This window comes from Hyalella azteca, unplaced genomic scaffold (genome assembly GCF_000764305.2).
Source record: "Hyalella azteca isolate HAZT.00-mixed unplaced genomic scaffold, Hazt_2.0.2 contig14766, whole genome shotgun sequence".
Taxonomy (NCBI): Eukaryota; Metazoa; Arthropoda; class Malacostraca; order Amphipoda; family Hyalellidae; genus Hyalella; species Hyalella azteca.
The window spans coordinates 418,645-434,459 of NW_025944642.1; the positions used below are offsets into that span (position 1 = coordinate 418,645).

The 15,815-nt window shown below is 38.6% G+C and overlaps 1 protein-coding gene across 6 annotated transcripts in view; it reads right to left on the minus strand.

Moving 5' to 3' along the window:
* Positions 1-15,815, minus strand: part of LOC108678275 (protein bark beetle) — a 60,494-nt gene that overhangs the window by 13,207 nt on the left and 31,472 nt on the right. For 4 of the 6 annotated variants that reach the window (XM_047884163.1, XM_047884162.1, XM_047884160.1 and 1 more), the window contains exons 9-26: positions 15,592-15,755; positions 14,957-15,183; positions 14,399-14,593; positions 13,179-13,399; positions 12,483-12,587; positions 11,790-11,925; positions 10,961-11,081; positions 10,521-10,733; positions 8,920-10,098; positions 8,338-8,546; positions 7,690-7,843; positions 6,657-6,929; positions 5,958-6,215; positions 5,440-5,696; positions 4,580-4,791; positions 3,963-4,193; positions 3,132-3,256; positions 1,773-1,898 (exon numbers count right to left, since the gene is read on the minus strand). In XM_047884163.1, coding sequence (XP_047740119.1) covers positions 1,773-1,898; positions 3,132-3,256; positions 3,963-4,193; positions 4,580-4,791; positions 5,440-5,696; positions 5,958-6,215; positions 6,657-6,929; positions 7,690-7,843; positions 8,338-8,546; positions 8,920-10,098; positions 10,521-10,733; positions 10,961-11,081; positions 11,790-11,925; positions 12,483-12,587; positions 13,179-13,399; positions 14,399-14,593; positions 14,957-15,183; positions 15,592-15,755 — 4,406 coding nt within the window. Of the gene's footprint in view, positions 1-183; positions 199-1,772; positions 1,899-3,131; positions 3,257-3,720; positions 3,758-3,962; positions 4,194-4,579; positions 4,792-5,439; positions 5,697-5,957; positions 6,216-6,656; positions 6,930-7,689; positions 7,844-8,337; positions 8,547-8,919; positions 10,099-10,520; positions 10,734-10,960; positions 11,082-11,789; positions 11,926-12,482; positions 12,588-13,178; positions 13,400-14,398; positions 14,594-14,956; positions 15,184-15,591; positions 15,756-15,815 lie in introns of all 6 variants that reach the window. The other 2 variants (XM_047884159.1, XM_047884161.1) reach the window with 2 other exon arrangements.

A 15,815-nucleotide genomic window follows, 5' to 3' on the forward strand; every position in this document is an offset into this window, starting at 1 on the left:
ACGACCCACACTTTTTCAGTTGCCTCGGTATATTTATTGAAGCGAGTTTGGCGTGGCAGAAGATGGTCATAAATACTTTACCATTCAAGATCATAGTATGAACATTTTATAGGTCATGCGAAGAATTGAATATGATTAAATGCTAACTTCTATTATTTTTATCTATAATTTTTTGTATCTTACCTATGAAAACCAGATCTGCTCGCGTGCCACCAACGGTCACCAGCAAAAGTGCAGAAGAGGAGATGGGATAAAGTTAAGATCACGCATGAGAGGTAAAATCAAATGATCAATTGGGCAGCCACCACAAGAAATCCCCCATAAATAAATCACTTTAATCAAATAGAATAGCAACGAAAAAAGGAAAGGAAAAAGGGACATCTTGTAAGAAAACGATGCAAGACTCATCCACGTAGGCGGTTTTCAAGTAAGGAATCAAAGAGGGAAAATTTGAAAATTATAGGCACCAATTTGCTAAATTTAGATTTCTTATACACTATTGTATTTAATCGTGAACAAATAAGAGTTGAGCATTAGCTATGATGATTTCTTATTTACATACAAATGAATGCTAAAGGCGAATGTTTATAAATCATAATGATACTATACTAATAAAAGTGATAAGTAACACGATGGTGTAGGCGTAGGCACAAAAATAATCACACAAATTTTGTTTATTCAAACAAATATAGAATGGAATACCCCCAAAAAACAGACACGATTATGCTGAAAGGATAGGAGAATAGAATGAGCATCGCAAGGCTCAGAGAAAACAATCAAATTGAATATGAGGGAGAACATCACATTAGAAGAAGAAATAGCAGAAGAATAAAGAATATGGATTAAATGGAGAAACAGACCTTCAATGAATAGCATCAAGAAAAATAGGAAACTTTAAAAAAAAGTGTGGAAGAAAAACTTTGTGAAATTACAGAAGAGTTTGCTCAAAGTTGAAATTGTGACACATTTTGGCCAGAGGAAAGGAGGGATAGAGTTTGATATTCCAAACATGAATAATTCAAACAATTGAAACAGCAATGCAATGAGAGTTTAATGTAGGAATGGATAAGCTAGAGAATTGAACACAAATATCCTAGCCAAGAAAGCAATACTTCAACAGCATTTGGAAACTTGGAATTTTCGAAAATGATCTCTAAGCATCCTAGTAAATTTTGTTTCTATGTATTAATACACAATAATAACGAACTCAAGCATGACTTAAAAGAAATTCATTATGATTTTCTACTTCAGGCCATATATTATAAAAAGATATATTAACATTACTCCTAGTTAATGTCTATAAACAGAGAAAATTTACACACGTCAAATTAAGAGAAAATCGTTCATTTCTATGTAAAAACTACATTATTTAGGAACAACAAATTGAGGATATCGATAAAAAAAATTCTGTTGCTACACCAGTCAGAAAATTGGTGATCTCAACATTGAAGGGTAAAAATGGCAGGGGTATTAGGGTAACATTGAATGGCAATTGTATAATTAACTCGTTTATAGCACAGCCCCAGCGACATACAAAGTTGAAGGTAAAAAAACAAACTCAACATCTCGTCTTAATCCTACACGTGAGAGTCGCTGTGTTGGGGCGCTACTCATACAGCTACTCACACAGCCTCGTCTTAGTCCTACACGTAAGAGTCGCTGTGTTACATGCGTCACTCACACAGCTACTCACACAGACTCGTCTTAGTCCTACACGTAGGAGTCACTGTGTTACATGCGTCACTCACACAGCTATTCACACAGCTACTCACACAGACTCGTTGACAGCGACCATCTCGTATGCGTTGTCCCAGTTGTAGAAGACGTTGTCAACGAACTGCTGGCCCGCGCTGCCCACGATGATGGTGCCCTGGTACGTCGGGTCCACTGCCTGGTTCCTGAACAATAATACAATAATAAATAAGTAGTAGCAATGGGTAGTAGTAATAGGAATAATAAATAAATGAGATGATTAAGTGAGATTTTTGGTGGGTAGGATTGTTAGATGTACTGCCTGGTTCCTGAACAACCATTTCATAATAAATAAGTAGTGGTAATGAGTAGTAGTAGTAGTAGTAGTAGTAGGAATAATAAATAAATGAGATGACTAGGTGAGATTTTCGGTGGGTAGGATTGTTGGGTCTACTGCCTTGTTCCTGAACAATAATTTAATAATGAATAAGTAGTAGTAGCAATGAGTAGTAGTAGTAGGAATAATAAATAAATTAGATGATTAGGCGAGATTGTTTGATCTACAGCCTGGTTCCTGAACAATCATTGAATGTTAAATTAAAGAAATGATTGGGTTGGCTTGTTATAACCCAACCGTCTGGACCCAACCGTTATAATTAGCAATCAGATATTACCGTTAGAGAATAATTGAGAGGAAAATTTTCAAATTCATCTCATTGATGGATGGCACTACACGACAAAAACAATCGAATTCTTCACAGCATTTCTTCATACAGGTTTGAACCAATTCATAAAGAACTTAATCTTATTTGTACTAATAGTTATTATTTAAATAATAACCAGGCGTGGCTGTGTACTTAATATTTAAATAATAACCTGGCGAGACTTTTGAGATATTATTGAAATAATAACCTGGCGAGACTTTATTAAATAATAACCTGGCGAGACTGTAGAAATATTATTGTAATAATAACCTGGCGAGACTGTAGAGATATTATTTAAATAATAACCTGGCGAGACTTTTGAGATATTATTGTAATAATAACCTGGCGAGACTTTTGAGATATTATTGTAATAATAACCTGGCGAGACTTTTGAGATATTATTTAAATAATAACCGGGCGAGACTTTTGAGATATTAATGTAATAATAACCAGGCGAGACTGTAGATATTATTGAAATAATAACCAGGCGAGACTGTAGATATTATTGAAATAATAACCAGGCGAGACTGTAGATATTATTGAAATATTAAATAATAACCTGGCGAGACTTTTGAGATATTATTGTAATAATAACCTGGCGAGACTGTAGATATTATTGAAATAATGACCTGGCGAGACTGTAGATATTATTGAAATAATAACCAGGCGAGACTGTAGAGATATTATTTAAATAATAACCTGGCGAGACTGTAGAGATATTATTGAAATAATGACCTGGCGAGACTGTTGTGCGAGGTAGTCTGGTAGACAGGTAGACGCACTCTCTCGAAGCCGTAGATGTCGAGGATGTGGCGGCCTAGGTTGGCATGGGCGTAGTTGTAGCTAAAATCTGAAATAACCTAAACAACAGAGCAACATTAGTGAAATATGGCCGTGGAAACTGTCCTATAACTAACGGGAGACTAGGAGCAAATTGGAGATTTTGCACGTAGGAAAAACCTTCTTACTTGGCTGGTGAGTAAACATGTCATACGATATCGTTTCCATTTAATACCTGAGCAAGAGTGATGACATCGAGATATGGTAAGTAAACATGTCATACGGTATAGTTTCCATTTAATACCTGAGCCAGAGTGATGACATCGTGGTATGGTGAGTAACATCTTCACTAACATGTCTTACGGTATCGTTTACATTCAATACCTGAGCAAGAGTGATGACATCGTGGTATGGTTAGTAACATCATCACAAACATGTCATAAAGTATCGTTTCCATTCAATACCTGAGCCAGAGTGATGACATCGTGGTACGGTTAGTAACATCATCACTAACATGTCATACGGTATTGTTTCCATTCCATACCTGAGCCAGAGTGATGACATCGTGGTATGGTGAGTAACATCATCACTAACATGTCATACGGTATTGTTTCCATTCCATACCTGGGCCAGAGTGATGACATCGTGGTATGGTGAGTATAACATCATCACTAACATGTCATACGGTATCGTATCCATTTAATACCTGAGCAAGAGTGATGACATAGTGGTATGGTGAGTAACATCATCACTAACATGTCATACGGTATCGTATCCATTCAATACCTGAGCAAGAGTGATGACATCGTGGTACGGTGAGAAAGAGAAGCTGAAGTCATTATTTCTAATGGATGCGTGCTGGTATGCTGACATGGCGCGGGATTCAATATAGAGAGCAGGCCGGTGCTGTGTCTCCAGGAAAAGATTATTGGTGATGTTGGCTTGGAGTTTGGTGGCGGCCCCCATGGAGCCTGTCAGGATGTAAACACCGCCCGTGTTGTTACGGATCAGGTTGTTCTGGAGGAAGGATAGATCCATTTTAGTTTCAGAGAATTTGTTGGATTTATATTGTTTATGGCATTGACGAATTTATGACTGATGTTTATTTGTTTATTGTATTGAATGCTGCTTCACTGAGCAGTCCCATCACGGTTAATTTTTAGATGCCATCTCAAGTGGTCAACTACAAAATGACACACTTAAACAACGTAGATGAAGTTATCTGGGACGCATTGCAGATCAATTATTTCAACACATTTTAAATACTAAATAAACATTACGTTCCAAGAAGTTATCTGGGACCTACAGCAGGTAAATAATTTCAACACAATTGAAATACAAAATGTACACCACACAATAAAAACAAGAAAACGAACATTACATAATCTGAACATTCAACAAACCTTGATGAAGACATCCTGCACGTTCTGCAGATCGAAATTAAGAACAGCGCGTGTAGTGGTGAAGTTTCCGTAGAGTTTGAGGCCGTTGTTCTCGATACGACTCCAGGATACCGTGAGCCAGGGGTTTATCTCCCCTGCCGTGGCACAGAACATCGCCCCCTCTTCGTTGTTGTAGTATTCGTTGTACGTGAAGTTCTGCAGCACGTCACGACCTGGAAATATTCGTAAGGCTCATTACCTGGAAAAATATTTCTAAGGCTCTTAAGACTAAAAATATTCGTAAGGCTTGTGATCTGGGAAAGTATTTCCAAGACTCATGAGCCCAAAAAATATTCGTGAGGCTCATGACTTGGAAAAAATATTTCTAAGGCTCATGAGACGAAAAAATATTCGTAAAGCTCATGCATGACCTGAAATGATATTAGTGAGGCTCACGACCTAGAAAAATATTCGTAAAGCTTGGAAAGAGGCAAACAATATTAGGCAACGAGATGAAAACGGTTGTCTTTCTAGTGACCTATATTCACTGAAAATACTGTTAATGCTTCAGCAGCCAATATGAATTAAACCTACCAAATAAGCATAATGAAAGCGTTCACATTTTCTTAAAGATTTAAAATAGATAAAACTACTATAGCAAGAAGCCTACAACGTAGTCTGGGTAAGTCCCACACGTGGTCTAGTGGGTAGGCATTATAGGATGCGGTTAAAAAGCGGAACATCAACGTGACCGCGGACTGACATTTTCCAAAACTCATCATAAGAGTACGGAGGCTGTGGCCCCATCCACATATAACCGAAAAAACCGTAACAACGGTCAAGTTGTCGCTCAAATAACCGTAACATTAGTAAACACTGACCAATGCCGATATTTGAGATGGGGAGCGTGAGGACCTCAGCAACAAATCCGAAGGAGCCAGAGGCGCCTGTGGCATGCAGCTGTACGGACAGGCGGGTGCCCACGGTCTTGAAGAGCTTCATGTGGTTGGTGGTGTTGGCGTGCAGCGATGCAATGATTGTGCTGGTTTCGTTGTACACGTCGCCGTCATACAGTAATAGACGGTCGAGAATAGCACTAGAGTCCCACGTGGAGTTGAACAAATTGAACTGAAGGAATCTGGTGAATACAATTGGTATTACGAAAGAATCTAACACTACTGCATCATCAGTTAGGCAGAAATCAATTTATTAGAAATAAATCAATATAAGTTGAATGCTAAATAGGAGTTTCAATTCGTGCAAAACAAAATTATTATGAATTCATTGGATAAAAAATTAGTCATAATTCATTTCAATTACTTATGCTTTTGTACTCGCCTAGGCAAAATATCAGATTAATTTACGTCCAAAAACATATAACCACGAAAGCTGAACTAACCTGATACCGAAATTTTTAACGTTATAAACAGACGAGAAGATCTTGACGCAATCGACAGGTCTGTTGTCGTATTTGTAGTAGAGCAAGACACGTTCCTCGATGACCATTTCCTTGGCAGAGTCACAGATGTCGACCATGCCGAAGACGTGGTACGGAAGACGTACGTGCGTCAGCGGCACGAACGATGATTCGTCTGACTCTCTCGTCTCACCAGAGAGACCAATGAGAGAGACCCCGTAGCCTAAGTTCTTCTCAAACCTGGAAATAAATCAGAATTTTGCTGTTTCGTTGAATGGAAACTGAAATTGTAATGGAGTAAATCTGTAAATCTTTCGGGCCAAAAAATTCACAAATTCACGTCTCAATCAGGATTTTGATGGTTGATAGGGTAACGTGGGGCAGCGCGCCCCCCACTTTTTTTAAACTAAATTTTTGATGAAGTTTTAATTGATACGAGGTGGTTCTTTGTTTTGTTTAAAAGGCTATACTACCTCATACTTTAGGCTATACTACCTCATACTTTAGGCTATACTACCTCATACTACCTCATACTTTAGGCTATACTACCTCATACTACCTCATACTTTAGGCTATACTATCTCATACTACCTTAACCTCTCTGTCACTCACTGCAGTGAGTACTGAGTTATATTTCTTCATCATAATGAATATGAAATAATAGCTGCATTCCGGACTGACCTGTTATACAGCATGTCGAACGCGTCCACGGCAGAGATGAGCGAGACGCCATCGTGGGCAGAATATGTCACTGACACACCCCTGAGTCTAGGTGGGTCATGGAAGGACATGATGGCGGGGGAGAACTCGTTGTGCAGCACACCAGCACCCAGCACATCAACCCACTCGAGGATGGAGGGCCATGCTGAGCTGTTGTACGGCCCGTGGTGGTGGGTGTGAGGGTCGTGGATACGGCTGAATATACGGCTGTGCTCGAAGCTTGCGATCGAAAACCTGAACGAAAGAAAAAAAATATAACTCAGTGCTCACTGCAGTGAGCGACAGAGAGCGCTTTTCTCGTCGACGAAAACGTGAAGTCACGGACGGACAGACAGACAGACGGACGAACATGGCGAGCACAATAGTGCATTTTTTCATTATGTAGAAAATGCGCTAAAAAGTTGGCTAGAAGACTAAGGAGAACCTGAGCTAAATATTTAAAAAAATTATTATTGAATAAATATTTAAATTTAATTTAAATAATATTTAAAAATTATTCACTGATTTTGAATAAAAGTTGGCAATGGAGGACCTGAGCAAAACAGTTAAAAATTTCCATTGATTTTGTGAGGTTAGACACAAGATCGGATTCGGGTTTAACATAGCAACTAAATTTTGAAAGAAAGATTACGGATGTCATCGAAGGCAATCAATGTTGTAAGTAAAATATTAGGACGAACTCTAAACCACACATTCTCGCATACAAAACCCTCATTCGTATTAACATAGTATACAAGCATAGTAAAGTCAATTTAGTAGCACATCAATCATGACGAACTTGAAATCATAATATTATAATATCATTATACTATATTATATAATATTACTCATATCATTATAATATATTTTATAATATTGCTCATATAATTATAATATATTATATGATACCACTCATACATATATAATATATTATATAATATCATTCATATCACTATAATATAATATATAATATTACTAATACTATTATAATATAAAGCTTTTCACGAAGCCTCACCTAATACCGCCCCAGTGCTCGAGTTCAGGGTTAGGTAAATGATGTTCGCCACACGCAATATACACGAAGTCTCCGTTCCACGAACACTCGTAGCGGTGGTCGAAAATTTGTCCGTTCATGCGGATGGGACACTCGGATAAACTCATCTCCGTCCCTGAGAAAACGGTGAATCATAAGCACGCTGGTATGTGAATGTGGTGGTAGGTCAAGTGTATCGAATAAATAAGTACTTTTCGAGTACCGGTACCAAACATAGTCAAACACAAATGATTACAAACTTTTGCGACTCGTATGAATAAAAACGATAGATAATAAAATAGCCACAAGACATTAAGTCGAGTTATTTATAACAAAACAAATTGTTGTAATCGTTTAGCCAAGGAACGATTGCTTATAGCGAGAGACGTAACCGACAGGTACTATATATTATATTATTCCAGTTACAGTTTGAACAACTTAGCTTCTTTACATTCAGAGCATTTTAGTCCAATATCAAATATCTATCAAATTTAAATTCCAATAGCGAAAAATTTTCTCCTTCATTAATTTTGTAACTAGGAATTTTCAGCTAAAAAAGCGATAAATATTTATATTGTAATAGGGTGCTTACTCTGTCACCTTACAATAGATAAAAAGTGTAAGTCTCACCTTGACACTGGATGGGCTCTGGCCAGGTCCTGACGCGTACCAGCGCGTTCGGGTACATCTCATTGCGTATGTCGCGCCCCATGAAGTAGTGAAGTTTGTTGTAGCCGAGCTGGTGACATACAACCTGCGCGTTACGCTCCGTGAAGCGGTCATCACACACCGGCACCCATTGCTGTGTGGTGCTGTTGTATAACTCTAAGAACCCGTCCCTGTATGAAAATAATATAATCAGAGAGAAGCTTAAAACAATACTTTTAAAGTATCCCTGTATGAAAACAATAAAGTAATGAGTAAGAAGCTTAAAACTATACTATACAATTATACACAAGTGTTCATAAAATGATCAGAAAATAGTACTTGAGATTTCACATAATTACCCAAAAAATCATATATGTATAAGAATTCACGTAAACACCATGAAAAGGCACATAAGACTATATATACAAGTTCAAATCTCATATTTTGCGGGATTTCAAAGAAATCACGAACAGTACACATGTATATCCAAATACACCAAACCAAATTTACCAAAAATTTACCATACCAAATTTACATATTGGAAATATAAGCTTTAAAACAAACCTTCGTTTCGCACAGTCTCCCTCCACGCAGAGCCGGACATCAATAGGCAACCGCGAAGCTCCTCTCGAGGAATGAATAGCACGCGTCGCTCTCGCCTTGTCAACCACGATGGCATTAAATCCTTGATCCTCATAAGCATCCGCAGATCTTCGTACCAGCGGATGATCCGTGGTACGCGCGTAACGATAGTCAACAGATCTTGATAGATCCACAGGCCGGAAACGTATATGGTTACCTCGCATGCCTACGGCCAGCAAGCGACCGAGGACTAGGATACCGATGTTGGGATAGAACTCCACTATCACTCCAGGTTTGATGTCTAGAGTGATTCCTGGCATGACCGTGAGATCAGATTTGACAATGTAAGGTTCCGGGCGGTATTTTAAGACGAGATCGTTGAAAAGCTGCCCGCCTAATGCATTAAAATCAATATTGTCATGAGCATGGCCACCTCCTTCAGATCTGACAGCAGCTCTCAAGCTATTCTCGATCAAGAAGGGCTGGTAGTCGGCGATGGCAAAGTTGTTCCAGTCATTGAAGTCAAAGATTCTTTCTCTAATATAGGAAGCGTCGTCGCTTCCCCACCAATTTGCCTCAACGTTGATGTAATTTTCGATGCGTGCCGTGTACAAACCAGCCAATAACTCATAGTCCATCTCGTTACTGCCGAATAAGTTGTGAGTTATGTTAACTTTCTGGAGGCCACGCACGACAATAGCGGTGCTCGCTGCTTGGAAGGCTCGAGACTTGAGTTTAGTAACAGGATAATGCTTGTTGTGTTGTACTATGTTGTACTCAAAATAAGCGAAAACGTCGCCTAATATACCACTCTGACTGTCCATGTTAAATTCCACCATGTAAGTGCCGACGTTTCGTAGAAACTTGTTATCGTGAATGAACATTTCTTTCTCCATGCCCCTCATGGCAAAAGTTCCATGCTTGCACGTATTGTCCTCAAAGTTCGAGAACGTGATATTAACTTTTGCAAAATGGCCGTCCACAACGAAACCGAATCCAGTATTGCGTGAGAAACTTGAAGCGTTTACGTAGACAGAATGCGTGAAATTTTCGTTGAACCTCCACACATAAGGAAGAGACAAGGACACCCCGCCTGCGTTCTCTTCCATAGTCACGGACTCAAACACCCAATTGAAGAGGTTATTCGACTCCCGGATATCCCTTCACAGAAAAATGAGAAAAGTGTTTTTTATTACCGGAATACGGTACAGCATTTATTTAAGGAACATGATGAGATTTTTGGAAACGATTTAAATTGCAAAATTGGAATTCGTTCAGACAATTATTAGATAAAAAATTGTTTAACTAGTCGTTATACATATACCTCAAAATTCAATTATAACATTACAAATTATCTATTATTAACAAATAATATATACCGGACATTATTATACATAGAAGAAACATTTCAACCTTTGAGCAAACACTAGAGTGTGATGTTACTACGGGTTATAAACTAAAATGTGTTAAATTAAAAATGTTAAATAGCAGTCACTCACCAACTCTGCTGCACCACACCGCGAGTAACGACAGTCACTCACCAGCTCTGCTGCACCACACCGCGAGTAACGACAGTCACTCACCAGCTCTGCTGCATCACACCGCGGCCGTTGCGTGTGATGAGCGTCTTGTTGATCATGATGGTGAACTCTCCCATGTCATGGTTGTCATGGCGCACACGGTAAGGGGAGAGCACGTATATGGCCTGCTGCAGGTTGTCATTGATGGAGCAGTTGTAAACTTGGATGGACTCGTTAGACGACCGCAGCAAATAATCGTCCAACTCTGTCAAGTATCTGCATAAGAGAATGAAAATAGTCATACATGTGAACGCGATGTATTTTGGTGCTCGCGCATTCATCATAATAATGAAATGGAGAATCCATTTTCATTTTCATTATATTACGTCTTCATTATCATAATAAGTTCATGTGCAATTAACGAATGAAAATTCCACCATTGTCCACCTGTTGCAGTGGACGGTGGACAACGCACCTGTTGTAGTGGACGGTGGACAACGCACCTGTTGTAGTGGACAGTGGACAGGCCGATGTCGTTGTTGCTGAGGACGGAGTTTGTAAGGAAGACCATCGGCCACTTGGAGCGGAAGTTCTTCAAGTCTCCAGCCATGGCCATATGACGGCCTGACAGTCAAACCAAATCATATTTATGCACTCTAAGTTTGTATAATATTATTAATACATGAGTTTATTGAACACATAATATACAGAGTAAGTTCTTATATGAAGTTCAAGTAACAGAAATTCACGCCGTGCAGCTGAAATCAGCAGCAAACGGACTAATGATGCCCTTCTAAAGTCCATCAGAGATGCATCTTCAAAATTCACAAATTCAAATAATAACATTTTCACAACGAGGAACTAGATGAAAACTTTTTATAAGCAACTGAAAGCGCAAAAGGAACTTTGAGCTATTAAATTCATGGTTACAACGTATTTCCTATAGAAAAGAGGCAGCAATTAGTTTCCTATATTCGAAAGGCTTCACATTATTTCCTATAGTAAAGAGGCTGCACCTAATTTTCTATATTCAAGAGGCTTCATCTTGTTTCCTATAGTAAAAAGGCTTCACTGAATTTCCTATATTCATAAGGCATCACTTAAATTCCCATATTTAAAAGGCTTCATTTTGTTTCCTATATTCAAAAGGCTTCATCTTATTTCCTATACTCAAAAGGCTTCATCTTATTTCCTATACTCAAAAGGCTTCATCTTATTTCCTATACTCAAAAGGCTTCACCTTGTTTCCTATACTCAAAAGGCTTCACCTTGTTTCCTATTATAAATAAGTTTGACTCTATAAAATATTGCTCATATCCAAGAGACACGCACGGTCGACAGCAGTGAGCTGGATGATAGCGTCCCCAAGAGCCAGCGGGCCCGACGTGTACTGCAGCGTGAGCGCGTAGCTCGACGACGTCGTGGGGAACACCACCAGGTCACGACTCAGGTCCCAGCGAGACACGTCCTGATCGGTAATATCATAAATCAATATATAAAATAATAAATTAATAAACAAATAGCAATATAAAACTTAATTTGTCTCGATAAACATGAACTACAAAGTATATCCCAACGATTAACTAAATCTGAAAGAAATACGGCCTTCGATAGAAAATATAACATCTGAAGTAAGCAACAATAATATTTCGACTCGAAAAAACTGAAAAAATATGCCCATGATAAACTTTTCTTTACTCTTAAGTCTAAACGCAACACGTCTTGACGGTCGAAATAATGCATAACATCATAATATATAACAAAAAAATACATCAACATACACCCAGATTCATATCGACACACACCATCTCAGCATAGTTAATCTCTTAAATTTTCTGGTCTTTACACAATTCCCAACGATACATTTAATACGGACAGAATAAAAATTTATTGCAATCAATTTGGAGAGCGTCATATCAATACCTAGATTCAAAGTTGAGGGTCTTATTCAAGCAGTACAAGTACATTAAAGCGTCCATTTATTCATGCATTTTCTAAGCATGTAGCCGCAGAACTACTACAGACCTTCCTAGTGGTGACCTCTTGGTAGTCGTAGATGATAATCTTCTCAGAGCTCTCAAAGTTGACGGGACTCAATATTTGGATTCCAATCACATTTCTCTGGTCGGTCTGTTCAATAATATAGGAATACGTTAAAATAATTATGTTATATTAGATAGCAGGAATAACAACACAGGAATCAAATTTGAGGTTTCAATTATAGACTCTTTTCTTAACTAAGACTAGCCGCGAAATTGACGGTTTCCAAGAGCCGCACATTATTTTATACCCTTTTCACATCGCTTTTAGACTTTTTTATATTGTGAAAGTAAGGGTTTGGTGAAACAGCATGATATTCCATAAAAATTTCACATCTATCTAAGACAATAAATTTTACGGTATTTACCGTGAAAGCAACGGTTTCCAGGTACGTTATTTTATATAATTTTCACATTGATTTTAAACTTTTACATATTGTGGAAGTGAGGGTTTAGTGAAACAGCACGATATTACATAAAAATTTCATATCTGTTCAAGACTATAAATTTTACGGTATTTACCGTGAAAGCGACGGTTTCCAGGAGCCGTACGTTATTTTATATAATTTTCACATCGATTTTAAACTTTTATATATTGTGAAAGTGAGAGTTTAGTAAAAACATCACGATATTACATACAAATTTCACATCTGATTAAGACTATAAATATTAAGGTATTTACCGTGAAAGTGACGGTCTGTTGAAGCGAAGGATCATTTTTGATGGTCCTGGTGCAGATGCGTATGGGTTTATCTTTCTCCAGCGTGACATGAGTGTCAGAGGACGGCAGCGAGACGTGGCACTGCAGGAGCTTCAGCCACCCCGTCATCTCGCGCTGGTCAGACCGTCGCAAGAACGGGTCGAAGTGAAGGCCCGAACCGCCGTTGTAAGCAAAAGTACTGTCTGTACACCGGATAAATAATTCATTATTCTGATGTCTCATTAACAGCATCGAATTAACAGTCTCAGACCGCATCTAATGTCTCATTAACAGCATAAAATTTACAGTCTGAGACCGCATCAAATTTCGCATTAACAGCATCAAATTAACAGTCTCAGACCTCATTAAATTCATCATTAAGCGCATTAAATTAACAGTCTCAGACCGCATCTAATGTTTCATTAACAGCATAAAATTAACAGACTGAGACCGCATCAAATGTCGCATTAACAGTCTCAGACCGCATCTAATGTCGTATTAACAGCATCAAATTAAAAGTCTCAGACCTCATTAAATTCGTCATTAAGCGCATTAAATTAACAGTCTCAGATCGTATCTAATGTCTCATTATTAACAGCATCAAATTTACAGTCCCAAACCGCATCTAATGTCTCATTAATAGCATAAAATTAAAAGTCTCAGACCACATATAATGTCTCATTACCCTCATCAAATTAACAGTCTCAGACCACTGCTAATTATAACTATTGCATTGTCTAGGACATTTTCATTACTATTCATGCTTCACGATCCTTACTGACATTATTTTCTGACTGCTTTCAAGACCTCAGCCTGAGATTTGCTCATCTCAAGTCAGGGATCAAATCCATGGATCTTATCACCAAAAATAAAGTTCATAACTCCGTTAGCCAATCACTGTCGGCTTTTCAAACCAAACCCACCAATAATAAACGAGAAATCGGCCGCTACGTGTACTTTGGCCGCTACATTTACTTAGAACGCTACGTGTACTTGAGTAAGTTTTGTTAGTATGGCAGGCATCGATGTGTGGTGCACAAATGTTCTGGGGTCATACATTCAAAATTCGCTAAGTGGATGTAAGTACTTACGCTCTTTTTTCTTGTCTATGATTGGTGGATTTTGCTTTAAAGGCCGTCAATGATTGGCTGATGAACTTACGATCTCTTAACTTTTTTTGAAAGTATGGGCCCAGGACTCACCGGTGATGTTAGCGCCGAGTTGCCTGAAGGAGATGCCGTGACGTTTATTGCGATAGAAGTTGGATTTGACGAAGAGACGAGCGTCTCGGTTGCTGATGGCGTACTGATCACAATAGATAACGCCAACGCCATCCTGAGAGTTGTCTCTGATCTCCAACTCCTGCAGTACGTGCTGGTGAAAGTCCACTTGCAGCGCTGTACATGAAAAATTTTATTGCTTACAACAGAATATAAATTGCATGCATATTCATAGTGTCAACCATGTCCTTAAGATGAGTCGATGTCTTTTTCTATTGTAGAGATCGTGTCGATGTGTTAGTATTAAATTATTCTACCATAAATCGATCTCCCACATTATCAATAACTCAGTGGAAACAATAAAAAGCATTTAACCCGAAAATTTGGGAACATTAATCGCTGGAACAATAATGTTAATTCTATAGCAAGACAAATCACTCAACCACTAAGATCATCTTGTGAATATTAAAAAATTCACAACGGTTTCTTCCTGCGTTCTACACGCTCATAATTATTACAGAAAAGTCCAATATTATGTACCAGGCTTGAAGGCTCTAATGGAATAATCGAGCAGTCCCGCCTTCTCGATGATGACGTTCTTAAGGTAGCTCTCCTTGGCTGTGATGCCCAGCCTGATGCCCGCCCAGGACCGAGGGTAGCAACGCAGGCCCACGTCGTCCGTGTGACGACAGGAGTTCTCCAGCTCTGACTCATCGTCACTCCGACACAGTGACACGTCTGTGTCGAATTCGTCACAAACTACGTTGCTGAGGACAAATTAAAAATATGAGTTTCGGTAAAATCATCCAGAGTTGAATGAGCGTTAGACATTTTGGGTCGCGATGCGGATTCTAAAGAAGAGACACGACAACATTAAATTATTGTGAATGCTCCAATGATAAAATGCTTGTAATTTATATAATCATGAATAGGAGTTGTATTAATTAAAGAAATTGATTATTAATCTAATATTGGCAGCTAAAAAGCATTTTTAATAAATAAAGCTAATTTTTACCCTATCAGTTACTATTCTACAAACCGGCTTAAACAAGATGGAGACCAACCTCAACAAAAAAATGGAAAGAAGCACTCAATGGTCCAATAAATATGACATAAGAAATAAAATAGTTAAACATCAGCTGTAATACATACACGAGAAAAAATAAGACTCTTACCCTCTGACAATGGGCGCGTCTTGTCCCTCCTGAGGCAAGTCCCCAGGCAGCAGCAGCCAGTCCTCAGGGTTGAGGACAAACCCGAGCTGCTGGCAGGCCACCGCCGCAGTCTCCTCCGTCCACCCGTGGCTGCAAACGCTGCCCCAGCGACCTCCGCTGTAGATCTGAAAAAAAAAATCCTCCATAAATTTTGGAGTAAGACAGAGATTCCAAAACCCTCTGCA